Below are 17,924 nucleotides of genomic sequence, written 5' to 3' on the forward strand. Positions count from 1 at the left end.
GGCTTCTCCCGTGCGCTTCTGAATGGGAAATGGTACCCCTGGGGAGGGCCAGCTTAGGATTAATTCTTTAAGTGTTTTTTATTTTATTTTATTTTTTAATATCTACTTGAGGTAGAGAGCATGGGTGGGAGGGCAGAGGTGGAGGGAGAGAATCTCAAGCAGACCCCGCTGAGCATGGAGTCCAATGTGGGCTCAAACTCAACGACCTGGACTGAGATCATGACCTGAGCTGAAACCATGAGTCAGACACTTAACCGACTGTGCCACCCAGGCTCCCCCATATGTATCTTTTGAACAACTACTATATGCCTGGCACACTGATTTGGGACCTGTGAAGAACAGCAACAACACACACACACACACACACACACACACACTCACACTCACGAAGAGGCTCTGTATTCTAGCTCTCAGGGGACTTCTATTCAAATCCCTGAAATCAGGGTGGTGTGTTAAACAGCTAAAGGAGAGTCTAAGGCCATTGCTGATCAAATGGTAATATTTGGGCAGAAATGACAACTAGGTGGTTAGAAAGGAGTGAACTCAAGGCAGTCTACTTGGTAACAAAGGTTTTGTAAAGGATTTAAGGTGGCTCTTAAAAGTTAAGGTGATGTAGAGGAGCCTGGATTTTATCTTCTGTTTTTCTTTTATTAATTTCATGTTTTAATAAAGAAAAATGGCAAAATACATGCTTAACAGAGAGAAGAATATAAAAATATAGGCTAACTTACTGGTACAGGAAGATACACAATCTTTGCTTCATAAGAGAGATACACAATTTGGAAAATATCCTTGACTGTCAAGGTCTGGAGAAATGTGTATAGTTTACACCTAAAAATCATAGGAATGTTAGGTGGCATTTCTGAAATCTTGGCTATGAAAAGTGCTTAGTGCCCACCAAATGTGTGCCTAACTTTAGGCAATTACATTATTGGATTTTGGGCACCTGGGTGGCTCAGTCAATTAAGTGTCCACCTTTGGGTTAGGTCATGATCTCAGGGTCCTGGGATCAAGTCCCACAGGGCCTCAGCCGGGAGTCTGCTTCTCCCTCTGCCTGCACCCCTGCACATGCATGTTCTCTCTCTCTCTCTCTCTCCCTCTCTCTCTCAAAAATAAAAATAAAATCTTAGAGAAGGGTTTTTAAAAATTATTCTATATTTATGTAGGCTTGGCCACAAGTTGGACCAAGATCACTGTCCAGTAGAGAAGACCAGGTGATAGTGCAGCTCTCAAGAACAGTGACAGGGGCAGCCTGGGTGGCTCAGCGGTTTAGCAACACCTTCAGCCCAGGGCCTGATCCTGAAGACCCAGGATCAAGTCCCATGTCAGGCTCCCTGCATGAGCCTGCTTCTCCCTCTGCCTATGTCTCTGCCTCTCTCTCTCTCTCTCTCCCTGTGTCATGAATAAATAAATAAAATCTTAAAAAAAAAAAAAAAAGAACAGTGACAGGACTGTTGTAATTGGGGTGAAACAGGTGGAGACTGAAATTAAATGTCCAGGAAAACATGGTCTCTTGCTTGACTTGAGCTAGTGTTAACTTCCAAGAAGTTCCTATCTGATGGATGGGACTCAGCAATACAATACACCAAGGACTGATGGGATCATGATGGTGGGTGTTTGGCCTGTTCAGAACAAAATCCCAGACACAAGCAGGAATATGGGGGATGTGGGACTGGCAGGAGCTAAGCAGTCTGACTCAAGGCAGGGCTTCAGCCCCGAGTAGGAATCTGAAGGATTCAACAGAAAACTGGAAGAGAGGCACAAGTTGCCATACCCTGCACATGTGGGGTCCAGGACCCACCCAACACAGTGGGGAGACCCACCAATGGTGAAGGGATTTCACTCTAGCAGAGTCTTTCACTCTGCTAATCAGTTTCAGTGAGATAGTGAGAGAGAGATGGTTGTGTGAGAGAGATGCGGAGATATTCAGGTGTGGGTGAAACTCCTGTTTACCCCCTCCCTTCTCTACTGCCTTAAAGGGACACAGGAGGCTGTGACCTGAACAGTGTATGGGACTGATGGTGTGAGCATAGCCGGTGGTGGCATGCTGTTACCAGAGCAGACTCCTTCCACTGGCATTCAACTATGGTGAATAAATTATAAAACTATGTTTAGCCATCCTCATCATAGCCAACACTCCTGCAGCACATACTGTGTGCGTATGTAACAGACAACAGGGTAATGAGAAACAATGCTGAACTGTTACAGTGTACAACTGACACTAATATAACACTGTATATTAATTATACTTCAATTAAAAGAACACAATAGAGCAATGTCATCAAAGAACTGGAGAAAAATAATGGAAAACTTAGTCAAACTCAAATTCAAGAGTGTGGGTTAAGACAAGACATTTTTATACATACAAAGACCAAGAAAGCTGTCTTCAGACCTTCCCTTAAAAGCACTAAGAAAGAATGTACTTCAGGAAGAACAAGTGAACCCACAGGGTAGTCATGGGAAACAAGTAACAATCATGGACACAGAATGGAATGGATCGAATACAGCTATAAAACATATTTAATTTGTGCTAATAAGTGTAAATCTAAAGTTGTAAACAATATCATGGTAATGATAGACAAATCAAATAATTTCTGATTTAGGAAAAAATTACATTTTCTTTCCAAATTAATGGCATTCTTGAATAGCCAGAAGTATAACAGAGACTTTCCACATCGATGGAAGATAACAGAAACATAGAAAACTATCAACATATGACAAAAGTGGTTTTAACAAGAGAGAATGAACTACTCTATGAATGCCAAGATACTTGGAGTTAGGGTGACTAGCTCATTCCACTTGCCCAAGACTGTCTTGGTTTTAGCACTATCAGAGAACCCATGAGTCCCAGGCAAACTCGGGAAGTGGGTCACCCTACCTGGTATCCAAATCCAAAAAATACTTCTATTCCTATATTGCAGCACATACAAAACCCAGTCTCTCCCTACACCCCTACACCCCACCCCATTGAATTGAAGATCAATTCCAGATGTTTAAAGGCCTAAATGTGAGTAGCCAAGAATAAAATACAGGATAATATATTTCTGATTTTGGCATTGGGAAGAATTACTTTTTAAAAAGATTCACAAATAGGACTATATTAAAATATAAAAATGTGTCTAACAAGAGAAAAAGAAACATACTCTATACAAAGACTTGTACATGAATATGTATAGCAGTCACTAGCCAAAAAGTGGAAGCAACCCAAAGGTCCATCAACTGATGAATGGATAAACAAAATGTGGTGTATCCATTCAGTGGAATATGATTTGACCATAAAAGGAATGAAGTCTTGAAACTGCTAAAACATGGATGAACCTTGAAAAGATCATGCTAAGTGAAAGAAGCCAGACACAGAAGACCACATACCCTATGATTCCATTAACGCAAAACATCTGGAATAAATTCACAGAGACAAAAAGTTGATAGCAGTCGCCTCAGCCTGGGGGAATGGGAGTTGGTGCTGATGTGTATAGTTTCATTTTGCAGTGATAAACTGTTCTAAAACTGTGGTGATGGTTGCACAATTGTATGAGTGTACTAAAACTATTGACTTGTACCATTTATTTTTATTTTTTTTAAAGATTTTATTTATTTATTTATTCATGAGAGAGAGAGAGAGAGAGAGGAGAGACACAGGCAGAGGGAGAAGCAGGCTCCATGCAGGGAGCCTGATGTGGGACTGGATCCTGGGTCTCCAGGATCAGGCCCTGGGCTGAAGGCAGCGCTAAACCGCTGAGCCACCCGGGCTGCCCGACTTGTACCATTTAAATTGTGAGTTTACAGTGTGCGATTTTTATCTGAATAAAACTTTTTAATATGGGTTTAGCAAAAAATCGGAAGTAAAATGAACACATAGAGCATACTGAGAGAAGATAATTACAAGACATTAGCAAACAAAGAATATAAACCTAGAACACACAAAGAAAGAACTTCAGGAGATGAATAAGAAAATAATAACCAAAAGAAAAATAAGCAAAGGAAATGAAACAGAATCTATTTGTGCTCCTATAAACAAGGATCAGATACATGAGAGTTAAATATACGCCACCTAAATATAATACTCTACCTTAAAAAAACCTCTTGCACACAAGCAAAAGATATGTATGAGAGGATTCACTGAAGCATTAATCTGATTGAGAAAAATTGAAAATGTCTCTAATGTGCATGAACAGGAGAATGGATAAATAGATTGCAGTGTAGTTACACAGTGCAGTACCATACAGCATTTAAATATATGTGCTGGAGGAAAAAAGAATATAAGTTGTGGGGTGCCTGGAGAGCTCAGTCAGTTAAGCATCTGACTCTTGATTTTGGTTCAGGTCACATCTCAGGGTCATGGGATCGAGCCCCACATCAAGCTCTGTGCTCAGCATGGAGTCTGCTTGGGATTATATCTCTCCCCTTTCCATCTCCACTCAAAAGCATACAGCTTTTGAGATTTTTCCATGTTGATAATACCTACTGGAGTGTATTTTATTTTTTTTAAGATTTTATTTATTTACTTGAGAGAGAGAGAAGAAAAACAGCAGGAGTCAGGGGAAGAGGCAGAGAGAGAGGGAAAAGCAGATCCTCCACCAAGCAGGGAGCCTGACTTGGAGCCCGACGCCAGGCTCGATCCCAGGACCCCCAAGATTATGACCCAAGCCAAAGTCAGATGCTTAACCAACTGAGCCACCCAGGTGCCCCCCTAGTAGAGTCAATTTTTAAGAAAATTAAAAGGAAGTATGTTTTCTAAGCCCTTGTATTATCTTTCTCAAAATTCTGCTTCATGGCCTTCTGGCATTTCATTTTATCAACGAAGTCATGCAGATACTTGATTTCTTAAAAATAAACTATTTTTTTCCTTGTTAGAAGATTGAAGAATTTTTTCCTCTTTATAACTCAAAAATTCACTAAAACAGGGGCACCTGGGTGGCTCAGTGGTTGAGCATCTGCCTTTGGCTCAGTCATGATCCCATGGTCCTGGGATCGAGTCCCGCATCGGGCTCCCAGCATGGAGCCTGCTTCTTCCTCTGCCTGTGTCTCTGCTGCTCTCTGTGTGTTGCTCATGAATAAATAAATAAAAGATAAATCTTTTTAAAAATTTACTAAAATATATCTAGCCATGGGACTTCTTTTACTGAATAGCTCTTAAACATGGTGAACAGCTATTTTAGCTTCTAGGAGTTTTCTTCTACTGTAACAATAACAAATCAGGTTAAAAACGACACAAAATATATTTTTCACTTTTTTTAAGAACTCATTAAGAAATATTCCTACTTTAAATAATGAGACATGGAAAAAATGTCAAAGCTAAATAAAGGTTGTATTATTTAATTCACAATGTAACTTCCAGTTCTCTTAGAAATCTTGTGTCAAATTCATCCTTTATTTTTCTCTTTGATTTTTCATACCCATTGTGTACTAATGTTTTCTGCTTACAAAAGAAGTCTAAGAAGTTAAGCAGTATTAATGCTCCTGCAGCACGAACACCACCCAGATGTCTCTTGTTTGTTTTTGTTTTAAGAAACCATTATTTACTGAAACTGGCATCATGAAAGCAACAAGTCAGAAGAGTTCCTGCATTTCTAATGACCGCATTAACGAAAAACAGAGCTGCACACACACATGCACACACACACACACACAATTACTGAAAATCCATAAAGCAAATGTGCTAAAAATAGGCTGAATTACTCTTTTTTTTTTTTTTAGGCTGAATTACTCTTATAAAATGGTGGAAAGAGTGCAAAGGAAAGATATAATAAAAGGAATAGAAAAGAGCAGTAGCAATAGTCAGATAAAGCAAACTCAACCAATAATAAAAATCCATTTTGAAATTAATGGGGAACTAAAAGCAAGAACAAAGCAAGGATGTCTATGGTCTCCCCTTCTCTTTAACATTGTATCTTATCAGGTATCAGTTGATGCTTGTGGACAAGAAGAAACAACCTGCGGCCTAAGAATCAGAGGAGAAGTAGTAAGACTCTCCCTATCTGCAGAAGATATGAGAGTATACCTGGAAATCCCCAGAGAATTGTGGCTAAACCAAAGCAAACACCAAAGAATTCAGTACGAAGAAAGATACAGAATTAGTGTAAAAAAGAATAGCCTTCAGAATGTAAAGAACTCTCACAATTCAAAAATAAAAGGATGAACCAATTTAAAAGTAGGCAAAAGAGGGGTTCAGTCAGTTGAGCATTCGACTCTTGATTTCCGCTCAAGTCAGGATCTCATGGGTCATAAGATCAAGCCCTGCATTGAGCTCTGCAGTCAGCGAGGACTCTGCTTAAGATTCTCTCTCTCTCTCCCTCTGCCCCTGCCTCCTTTTCTAAAATAAATAGATAAATCTTTTCTTTTTAAGAAAAACATATTTGGAAAATAAAAAGATGATAAAAGTAGGCAAGAGTGTAGAAAATGTCTCCAAAAAAGACCTACAAATAGGTAATAATACATGAAAAAATAATCTCCTTAGCCATTAGCAAAATGCAAATCAAAACCATCATGAGGTACCACCACCCCATACCCCCTGAGTCAATAAGAATAAAAAAGATACTAGGAAGTGTTGACAAGGAGGTGGAGAAATAGTCTCTCCAGCATTGCTGGTAGGAGTGTAAAATGGCACAGCTGCTTTGGAAAACAATTTGCGACTTCCTCAAAATGTTGAAAACAGAGTTACCATAGGAAAGCACTTCCATTCCTAAGTGTCTGTCCAAGAGACATAAAAACAAGCATCCACAGAAAAAACCTGTACATGACCATGCACAGTGGAATTATTTATAATAGCAAAAAAGTGCAGATAACCTAAATGTTCATCAACCAGTGGATGGATAACAAATTGGCACATATCCATACGGTGGAATGTTATTAAGCTGCAAAAAGGAATGAAGTACTGATACCCACTACAACATGAATGAACCTTAAAAACAATTTGCCAGGTGAGAGAAGGTAGCCACCAAAGACCACGTGCTGTATCATTCAGAAGAGGCACGTCTGTAGAGACAGGAAGTAGATCAGCAGGTGTCTGGGGCCGGAGGACGCAGGATATAGGGGGTAATGAGGAGGGGCTGCTCCGTGCGTGGGTCTTCCTTTTGGAGTGATGAAAACGTTCTGAAGTTAGGTCATAGTGATGGTTGTACAACCTTGTGATTATGCTACAAACCACTAGATTGTACATTTTAAACAGGTAACTTCATGATGTATAAATGATTTTCTGGGGGCACCGGGGTGGCTCAGTTGGTTAAGCATCTGCCTTCAGCTCAGGTCATGATCTCAGGGTCCTGGGATCAAGCCCTGTGTCAGGCACCCTACTCAGTGGGGACTCCACTTCTTCTCTCTTTCTGCCCCTCCCCCACTCATCCCATCTCTCTCTCTCTCTCTCTTTCTCTCTCAAATAAATAAAATCTTTAAGAAGAAAATAAATAAGTAAATGATGGTTCAATAAAGCTATTAAAAAAGTAATAGCCTTAATATGTACAAACAGGAACCAGTTAAGAGATGAGATGAAAACTACATTTGCAATAACAACAGAAACACTTGGAATAAATTTCTAAAGAGATGTGTAAGATGTACATAAGGAAATTTAAAGTCTCCTGAAAGACATAAATTTTGATTGTATGCTTTCCCGGTTTTCTCATAACATTTTTGCATATGTGCCTAGAAATATCTAAGACCTCTATTTTGACTGGAAACACAAATACATTTTGACTAGAGAATGTACACTTTTTTTCAAGGTGTAGAAATGAAATGAAAACCTCAAACATTCCTGATAACCTGACCCCTGACCTTTTTATATTTTTCTAACATGTTTTTATGAAAATAAGTATTATTCTAAATGTAAACTCTCCCTCAATTAGTGTAGACCACAATATTATAATTATTTTGCTAATACTTTGGCATCATACATTTGGTTTTGGTTTAAGACTTTTTATTTATTTATTTGAGAAAGAGTACATGAGCATGAATGAGGGGCAGAGGGAGAGGGAGAAGCAGACTCCCTGCTGAGCAGGGAACCTGATGTGGGGCTCAATCCCAGGACCCTGGATCTTGACCTGAGCTAAAGGCAGATGCTTAACTGACTGAGCCATGCAGATGCCCAACTTTTGGTTTTCTTAAGAAAATCAGGGCCAATTTTTTTCAAGAAAAGAGAGAAATACTTGGTATTTCTTGGTAATCTGGAGTTCCCTTTAACATATTTCCTGACACATAATGATCTCAATTGATACATAAATGTCTTGTTTCATGCAGTCTTACTGTTAGAAACCAAGAACAGAGACCCAGGAGGCCCTCCCATGAACTCAGAGAAGAAGACCTTCCATCCTGTGAAGAAAGGTAAATCTCATTATTGTTTAGCTCACTAAATTGACAGAAATGCCAGCCTTATCACTGTGATTTTTTGGCACCGTAACACACAGTTGCTTAACTGCAGTTTAATGATATCAGATCATAATGTAGCACATTTCCACTCTGCAGAGTTCATTGTGTGACAGGGAGAAAAATTAGTTCCATTATTAATTTCATCCCTGCTAATCACAAATATTAACTGATGCTTCTTGACAAAACATGACGTTATCCTATTTTCATATGATAGACTTTTAAAAATAAAACACAGGGGCAGCCCCGGTGGCTCAGTGGTTTAGCACCGCCTTCAGCCCAGGGCCTGATCCTGGAGACCCAGGATGGAGTCCTACATCGGGCTCTCTGCATGGGGCCTGCTTCTCCCTCTGCCTGTGTCTCTGCGCCTCTCTGTCTCTCATGAATAAATAAATAAAACCTTTTAAAAAAATAGAATAAAACACAGTAGTGAAACACACATGTTTGGTTTTCAGGAAAGTTTTAAAAGTCCATTTTTATTCTTAACTATAAATTTATGCTCTAATGTAGTATTGTCTTAATTTAAATATTTTGAAAAATTGTTGGGAAGAAAACACACTACTTTCCATAATATCAGATTTTAAAATTATCTCGTTTTGTTCCTGTATTATCAGTTGCTTATTCTAATACCTTTTCTTGGTATTATACCTATATAATTACAGATACTGGACAAGTCTCCTAAAAGCATTGTTCAAATAGGTCTTGTATTAAATTGCTTATTTTTGAGGGGGAAAAAACAAATAGCCTAAATGGTTACTTAAGTGGTTTTTTTTTTTTTTTCATTCTTTTAACTTACTTACCCTTACCCAGATTTTTCAAAGTCTGGGAAGCATATTAAAATCTTCCACAATTTGGTACGCCTCACATGCTCAGTTTGAGGAATATGAGACTCTTGATCTTGAGGTTATGAGTTCAAGCCTCATGTTGGGTGTAGAGATAACTAAAAAAATAAAAACTTTTTAAAAATATTCCACAATTTATGAGTTTGTTTAAAAATGGCTTTTATCAGGGCACCTGGGTGGCTCAGTTGGTTACGCGTCTGCCTTCGGTTCAAGTCATAAACTCAAGGTCCTGGGATCAAGTCCCCATTGGGCTCCCTGCTCAGCAGGGAGTCTGCTTCTCCCTCTCCCTCTGCTTCTCCCCCGCACTCTTGCTCTCTCTCACTCTCTCTCTCAAATAAATAAAATTTTAAAATAAAAATCTTTTAAAAAATAGCTTTTATCTTAAGGCGCTGGCTGGCTCAGTTGGAAGAGCATGCGACTCTTGATCTCAGGGTTATGAGTACAAGCCCCATGTTGGGTGTAGAGCTTAATAAAAAAATAAGCTTTTTTTAAAAATGGCTTTTATCTTACATATACTGGTATGTTGTATTCTGTACCAAAGCTTTGAGGCTCTTCTATCTGGAACGAGAATGCTTCATCTAGGCCTGACTCTAGCCATCCTGCCAGTGTGACCTTGGGCACTTTGCTGAGAAGCCACACTCTGCCTCGGTTTCCTTGGGTGTGAAAATGGGAACAATAACAGTTTATTGTGGCTACTGTCATGAGCCTGGCAAGCATTCGACATATGTTGGCCATTATTTGTTCTCAAATTCAAGAATATGAAATGACTCTTTATCCAACTTCATGTCTTTTGTTTCTAATTCTACTTAGATATTAATATTATTCTTATTTACATTTGCCTCATATATCTTTGCCTGTCTATTTGTTCTTAATTTTTGTAGTATTTTATATGTTTCCTAAAAATACCATTATGTTGGATTCTGGCCCCATAGCAGTCTCATTAAATGAGGAATTAGAATCCAATGACATTGTGTCAGTTATTTTGATGATGACTGGTAAGTTTAATCTTCTAGCATATTATCTCATGTAATACCGACTAATTACTTCCTTAATTTTTGTTTGGAAATCTACTGACTGAGCCAGCCAGGCACCTCTGCTCTTTCTTATTTAAAAAAAAAAAAAGTAAAAAAAAAAATGTACTACCAATTGCTTTTAAGTTTTTCAGAATCATCCTTTTATATTTCTTAAACTGACAGGAGTAAAAAAAGTATCTTCTGAATCTTCATATTTAAGGAACATAATTTTTTTAAAGATTTTATTTATTTATCCATGAGAGACTCACAGAGAGAGAGAAAGGCAGAGGGAGAAGCAGGCTCCTTGCTGGGAGCCCAATGTGGGAGTTGATCCAGTGACCCTGGGATCATGCCCTGAGCCCAAGGCAGAGGCTCAACCACTGAGCCACCCACCAGGTGTCCCTTAAGGAACGTGACTTAGCATACTCAGCCACACCTTTCTGAAAAAAATCCAAGATTTTATGCAGGTTACTCGAAGTTATTATTTTTATTTTTAAATTATCTTTTCAACATCTTTTAAACATTTTCTTTCAAAACTATTTTTCCTAGTTATGAAAGATACTTTGTTTTCATACACAATACTTTTTTGCATGATGAAAAGTCTACCCACTATAAAACACTACAAAACCCAAACACTACAAAAGGTTTTCAGTAAAAATTCAGTCTTCCTTTTGTTCTAGACCTCATCCCAGTCTCCAGATAGAACTACCATCAATGTTTTATATAAATAGAAATATATATCTTCAAAGGAATTTTCTATTTATTTACACACAGTTGTACTGAAATGGGATGATCCACGTATACAGTGAATCTAATTTTGAAACTAACTTGAAACAATTGTTTGAATATCTTTTTTTTCTTTTTTGGTCTGCTGACTCCTATCTATAACCTACTTTTTCTGGTCTTGAGCCTTTCATTTATGCTTCACTGCTGGGTCATTATAATCCATCTTCAAGATACATTTCAAGAAAAGGACATTGAATTAACACTGTGAACCTCTGTATATGTGAGTGTTTTTTTTTTTTTATGACCTTCATATAACTAGGACAAGTAGCTACATATCAAATTTTGGGGTATATATCCTGTACTCCTCAAAACTAAATACAGAACTTTTGGCACTGTGGCAGAGTAGATAATCAGAGGGCCTTCCCAATGCAGAACAATAGATTTTGCATTATTTTGAAGTTTTTGCATTGCTGGGCTCCTAGAGAGTAAGGAAAATGACAAAGCAACTGAAAAACCAAACCAAATAAAAAATAAGCAAAATCCTGAGTAATGACGGCTAAGCAGAGTTGAAAGGATTTTCTCAGAGAACAAGTACAAGGTAGGGTGAGGACAAGATGTTGAAACTGAGATCCCAGATTATGCCCTGATTTATGAAAGAAGCCTAAGTGGTCCTAGGTCAGTAACACCTCCTAGATCTCAGAAGAAGCCAACACACAACCTCTCTGGAGGAAAGAAAATATTCCCAATTTTGACTCTTAGTTTTCTAAAGATTAAGACCAACCAGAATCTAAATGAAAACTAAAAGGACACAACATACAAGTGACAATAGAATCAACACTTGGATTTAGAGCCCAAAGGACTTTAGATATTAGAGTTATCCGTAATAAAATATAAAATAATGGTCTCTGAAATGTTTAAACCAATTAAAGATGGGATCACAAAAGTAAATGAGTACAATTCAACCATCAGAAGTGTCCAGGAGGACTGTGAAGTTGTACTATAGTTCTGCAAGATGTCACCTTGGGGAAACTGGGCAAATGGCACATGAGATTCCTTTTTTCTTTATGCTTTAATGTTATTTTTCTGAGGCCAGAGGTCCAAAATCAGAGTGTCAGCAGGGCTAAGCCCTCTGATGGCTCTAGGGGAGACCCCTTCCTTGTCTCTTCTAGCTTCTCTGGTGGTTGCCAGCAATCCTTGGCATCCCTTGGCTTGTAGATGCATCATACCAATCACATGGCCATCTTTCCCCTGTGTGTGACTGTCTCAACGTCCTGATTCCCCTTTGTATAAGAACGCCAGTCCTGGGATCCCTGGGTGGCGCAGCGGTTTGGCGCCTGCCTTTGGCCCGGGGCGTGATCCTGGAGACCTGGGATCGAATCCCACGTCGGGCTCCCAGTGCATGGAGCCTGCTTCTCCCTCTGCCTGTGTCTCTGCCTCTCTGTCTCTCTCTGTGTGACTATCATGAATAAATAAATAAAATCTTTAAAAAAAAAAAAAAAAAAAAAAAAAAAAAAAAAAGAACGCCAGTCCTTGGGCAGCCCGGGTGGCCCAGCGGTTTAGCGCTACCTTCGGCCCCGGGTGTAATCCTGGAGACCCGGGATCCAGTCCCACGTCAGGCTCCATGCAGGAGCCTGCTTCTCTCTCTGCTTCTCTCTTTCTCTCTGTGTCTGTCGTGAATAAATAAATAAAATCTTAAAAAAAAAAAAAAAAGAACGCCCGTCCTACTGGTTTAGGGCTCCCGTTAATCACTTCATCTTAGCTAAATCTACAAAAACTCTATTTCCAAATACAGTCACTTCCTGAAGTACTAGAGTTAAGATGTCAACATATCTTCTTTTAGGAGACCTAATTCAACTCATAACACCCTCCTGCAAAATAAACACTGAGTCCAATTGGTTTTACAGGTTAGTTCCACAAAACAGTTCTGCAATAAATCATTCCAAGGTTTTACGGGTCTTGTATAACTACCCAAATGTGTAAGAAATCAATTCAACGGGAACACCAGACCAGAAGAGGACAGTACAAGAATAGAAAGTGAAAGATAAATCCTACTCAGGAACTCTGGCCACCTTCAGCAATGTGGATTCGTGAATCTTAGACACTCAGTGTTGGGTGACAAAAGCAATTGGCCGAAGACAACATGGTGGTCAGCCATTTTTATAAAGTGAAGGGGAAAAAAAAACCACTGAAGAATATAGTCTTCAGAGATATGTATTTACATTAAAACTATGAAAAGAAAGCTAGGAGGAAAGAAATTATTTAAATTCAGTTAATTAACATATAATGTATTCTTGGTTTCAGAGGTAAAGGTCAGTCATTCATTAGTCTTATATAATACCCAGTGCTCAGTATATCACATGCCCTCCTTAATGCCCATCACCCAGTTACCCTGTCCCTCCACCCCCCCTCCGGTCCAATGACCCTCAATTTGTTTCCTATGATTAAGAGTCTATTATGGTTTTGTGTCCCTCTCTTATTTCCTCTTGTTTATTTTTCCCTCTTTTCCCCTATGATCTTCTGTTTTCTTAAATTTGACATAAGAATGAGATCATATAATTGTCTTTCTCTGATTGATTTATTTCACTTAGCATAATACCCTCTAGTTCCATCCACGTCGTTGCAAATGGCAATATTTCTTTTTTTTTTTTTGATGGCTGAGTAGTAGTCCATTGTATACATATACCACATCTTCTTTATCCATTCATCGGTCAATGGACATCTGGGTTCTTTCCATACTTTGGCTATTGTGGACATTGCTGCTATAAACATTGGGGTGCATGTGCCCCTTCGGATCACTACCTTTGTATCTTTGGGATAAATACCCAATAGTGAAATGTCTGGGTCATAGAGTGACTCTATTTTCAGCTTTCTGAGGAACCTCCATATTGTTTTCCAGAGTGGTTGCACCAGGTTCCATTCCCAGGAAAGAAATTATTTAATAAGTATCACTGCTAAACAGGCTATGTTTTCTGGCCTCAATATAATTAAAATATAAGTAAAAATAAACTAAGCCAGGGTGAGTCCAAAATCAAGCACAGCAGTTCCCTCAGGGTGGGGAAGGCAGGAGAACAGGTTGTGGCCATATGATGTCAAGGTAGGTGCGGCTGGTGGTGGCAGCCTGGTTCTCAAGGTGAATGCTGAGTTTATAGTGTGTGTTTGTTATCGTCCTTTATAACTTGCAGTTATATTACATGTTCTTTTCCCTTTCTCCTTAAAATTCTCTTTCAAATGTTAAAAACCACTAAAGAGATATATAGCCCCACTGCTGTGCTGGAAGGTAGTGTGCTGAGGTCTGTCGCGGGTGACAGGGAAGTTTTGGTGAGATGCTCCTAGGATTTTACTTCACTGTTACAATTTTAAAACTTCACTAGGACTCCTAAGATCTAAACAAGAGTGTTCTTAGCAGTTATTCTAGTGACTGGTCTGCAAGCATTTGGGCAGTAACCACACACTCCAGCTAAACGATTTAAAAGTATCATACTCGTGTGTTTTTTGCCAAAGGTGCAAGGAAATGAGCACAGCTCTTTCCTTTCCTAAAAGGGCCTAGGTGCACATTTTCATTCGCAGAGGGGAAAAGGGGATGTTTATAGTGAGGAAATTCAAAGTAAAGCAACTACCAATAACATAGCTTCCTCTTGCCCCTTTCTTTCCATCCCCATTAAGCCCAAGTCCCACTCTGGAGGAAGTCAACGCCTGGTCTCAGTCATTTGACAAGGTAATGCTCACTCCAGCGGGAAGGAATGCTTTCCGGGAATTCCTCCGAACAGAATTTAGTGAAGAAAATATGCTTTTCTGGATGGCGTGTGAGGAATTGAAAAAAGAAGCTAATAAAACCATCATTGAGGAAAAAGCAAGGACCATCTATGAAGACTATATTTCTATTCTTTCTCCTAAAGAGGTACGTACCTGCCGTGACCGTGGGTAAAATGAACCCCATCAGCATTGGGTCACATGGCACAGTGACAGCTACTATAAGGTAGAGACGACTCCACCCACACTCATAGTATTTGGATGCCTTTGACCGTGGTCCCACAGGCAGGCTCTCAGTGCCCCGTGAACTCTGTGATAACTTTTGTGCATCTTTCTGGAGAAACTATTTATGACCTTCACCAGATTCTCCAGAAGGGGTAGTCTGTGCAGTTTATTGTAAATACTGTTTAAAAACATTATACCCTATAAGAATTTATTTAAATAAAATTATCTTTTTGTTCTGAGCACCAATATGTTTTACAGGTATTTTTATTTCAATAGAAATAGCATTGCTGGTGCATCTGGGTGGCTCAGTCTGTTAAGCATCTGCCTGCAACTCAGGTCATGATCTCAGGGTCCTGGGATTGAGCCCCAACAGGCTCCCTGTTCAGCGGGGAGTCTGCTTCCCCGCCAGTGCTTCCCCCTGCTCATGCTCTCTCTCTCTCAAATAAATAAAATCTGAAAAAAAAATAGCATGGCTAATATGATATGGAAGTTTTCCCTAGGGTATCCTTCTCTTAGAGCAGAGAAACTGTCAGATGAGGGACATCAGTAAGCTGCCATTGCCCAGTTGCTGTTCCTTCAAATGTAAATCTACAGGGTCAGGGTTATCTCAACATCGAGTACTTTATAGCTCTAATTGTAAAATCAGCCATTATGTCCTCCTATGTGCCTCTGAGAGTATAGTCAATCAAACAGGGCCTCTCCTGTCAGGGAGCTCATAGTCAATGGGGCAAACAGGTGTGGAGCCCGTGGTGTGACCAAGGAGCTGGCGGAGTGAGCCATCAATAGTGGGTGGGGCAGGAAGAAGGAAGACGGACTAGAAGAGGCTGTGGAACCAAGGATATGAAAAGGAAATCACCAGCAACCCAGCGGGATGAAAACATCCCAGAGGAAAGGACTAGATGCGCCAAGGGTAAAAGCATGCAGTCCCATGATCTGTGAAAATGTCCAGTTTGGAATGCTGGAATGTAGCACGTTTACCAAGCTATTGAGGCTGCTGGCAGGCAGCTGGAGGACAGTTCAGAAAAGGGGATGGCCCAAGAGCATCAAGGGGTTGGGGGCCATGCTGGCCTGTTCTAATTGTTATCTTGGGAAGCCCTCAGATTTTAGCCTGGAAGCATCATCAAATTTAGATTTCCAAAAGACCAGTGTGGCTGCAGAATGGATTAGGAGGAAGACACAAGAGGCAGAGAACAGTTAGCAGGTTCATTCCGTAGTGGAAAGAGGACATCATGAGGCCTGACAAGCCAGCTGGGGAGAAACCTGAGCAGTAGGCTTTGATTTGAGGGGGATCCCAGTGTCTGGAATGACTCCCATATGTCAGGGCACATCAGACAGTGGTGTGATTCGTGGAAATTGGGCAGACAGGATGGGGGTCGAGCCTGGGAGAAAGACTACAGGGCTCAACTTTGCTTACTTAAGTTTGTGTTTTTAAGTTGGAGATACTCAGTGACAGATGTATGAATATAGAGTTCAGAATATCATTTCCATTTTGGATTCATAAAAGCAAGAGAATTTTTGTCCTTTAAGGCTTCTACATGTTCTTATTTTGTCGTGATTTTCCTTCTTATTTTTTGAGACAAGATTTTTGAGATAAGCATCATATACCCAAAAATTTCTTAGCAAATGTGTGAAGCCAAAAGGATATAAAAAGATGACTCTTGCTGCCCAAATGTAAGCATGTATTACTTAAAGTGTAAAAGCTTGACATTTTTAAGAGCTTAGATATGGGGGTCAGATTCACTTGGGTTTGAACCCTACTTCTCTCATTTAACAGCTAAATTACCTTCAGTATATCTGAACCTCTCTGGGGGCTCCATTGCCTCATATGTACAATGGGACATGGCCATTTTCCTGTCTGGGAGGATTAAAGGGAGGACAGGTGCAAAGCCCCACTCACCATAGCACCTGGCACAGTGGTGACACTCGACATGGCCTCTTCATGAAGCAACCCTCTGTGTTCATTCTCTCATCCTGAGCAGACGGACAGGGATGCTCATGTGGAGGCTGGAGAGAATGAAAAAAATTCCATTTGTGCCTTAGCTGTTTGTAAACTAAAATGTTAATGATTTCTAGAGTATCTCCATCGAATTCCCTAACAAGAGCAGAAGATCTCATCCTTCTAGCCAATGATAAGTAGCAAGTCTCTCCTTTGGCAGGAGCAATGTCCCTCAGCACCTCAGCACGGGGCACTTAATCCTCAAGAAGCTTCCACGAAGGGATTGCTTGGCTGAGTGCTGCCCCAGGAATAAGCTGTGTGTGGGGGGGGGGGGGGCGGGGGGCAGCAAAGGAGGTAACTCCACCTCCCTCTGGGTAGTTGTGGGAGGCTTCTCCGGATGGATGGGGGAGTGACAGCTAACCCAGGACCTGAAGGAGAAGTCAGGGAAAGGTTATTCTAGATGGAGGGAACAAAGACAAGCTAGTCCTAGCTTGCTTGCTTGCCTTTTTTAAGATTTACTGATTTATTCGAGGGATAGCATGAGTGAGTGGGGAGCAGGGGCAGGGCCGGAGGGAGAGGGAAAGAAAGTCTAGAGCAGACTCCCTGCTGAGCGCACAGCCTGAGGTGGGGTTCCATCTCATGATCCAGAGATCACAATGCCAGCCGACCAAGAATTGGATGCTCAAGTGACTGTGCCACCCTAGCACCTTCTTTCTTTAAGTTTCAAGTGGAATTCCAATCTTTACAATCTTGAGTGGAATAGTAAGGTAGACCAGGGGAAATTGGTGGAAGCAGAGCATAAAGGCCTCCTAAGTTTAAACTTTGGGCTTATCCTGAGCACTTGGACAAGTCAGTGCCAGCTCTGAAGCTGCAGTGTCAGAATGGAGTTTGTACCATAGAAAGAGTCCTCCAGGGGCACCTAGGTGGATCTATCAGTTAAGTGTCTGTCTGTAGCTCAAGTCATGATCCCAAGGTCCTGGGATCAAGCCCTGATAGTTCATTCAGCTCCCTGCTCAGCGGGGAGTCTCCTTCTCCCTCTGCCTGCCGCTCTCCTTGCTTGTGCTCAAATAAATAATA

General features: G+C 40.3%; 1 protein-coding gene across 4 annotated transcripts in view; it reads left to right on the plus strand.

Moving 5' to 3' along the window:
* RGS20 (regulator of G protein signaling 20) overlaps positions 1-17,924 on the plus strand; it is an 88,661-nt gene that overhangs the window by 67,446 nt on the left and 3,291 nt on the right. For 3 of the 4 annotated variants that reach the window (XM_049103905.1, XM_025477741.3, XM_025477740.2), the window contains 2 exons: positions 8,230-8,313; positions 14,600-14,834. In XM_049103905.1, coding sequence (XP_048959862.1) covers positions 8,230-8,313; positions 14,600-14,834 — 319 coding nt within the window. The remainder of the gene's footprint in view (positions 1-8,229; positions 8,314-14,599; positions 14,835-17,924) is intronic. The other variant, XM_049103904.1, reaches the window with a different exon arrangement.

The sequence above is a fragment of the Canis lupus genome, chromosome 29, assembly GCF_003254725.2.
Source record: "Canis lupus dingo isolate Sandy chromosome 29, ASM325472v2, whole genome shotgun sequence".
Taxonomy (NCBI): domain Eukaryota; kingdom Metazoa; phylum Chordata; class Mammalia; order Carnivora; family Canidae; genus Canis; species Canis lupus.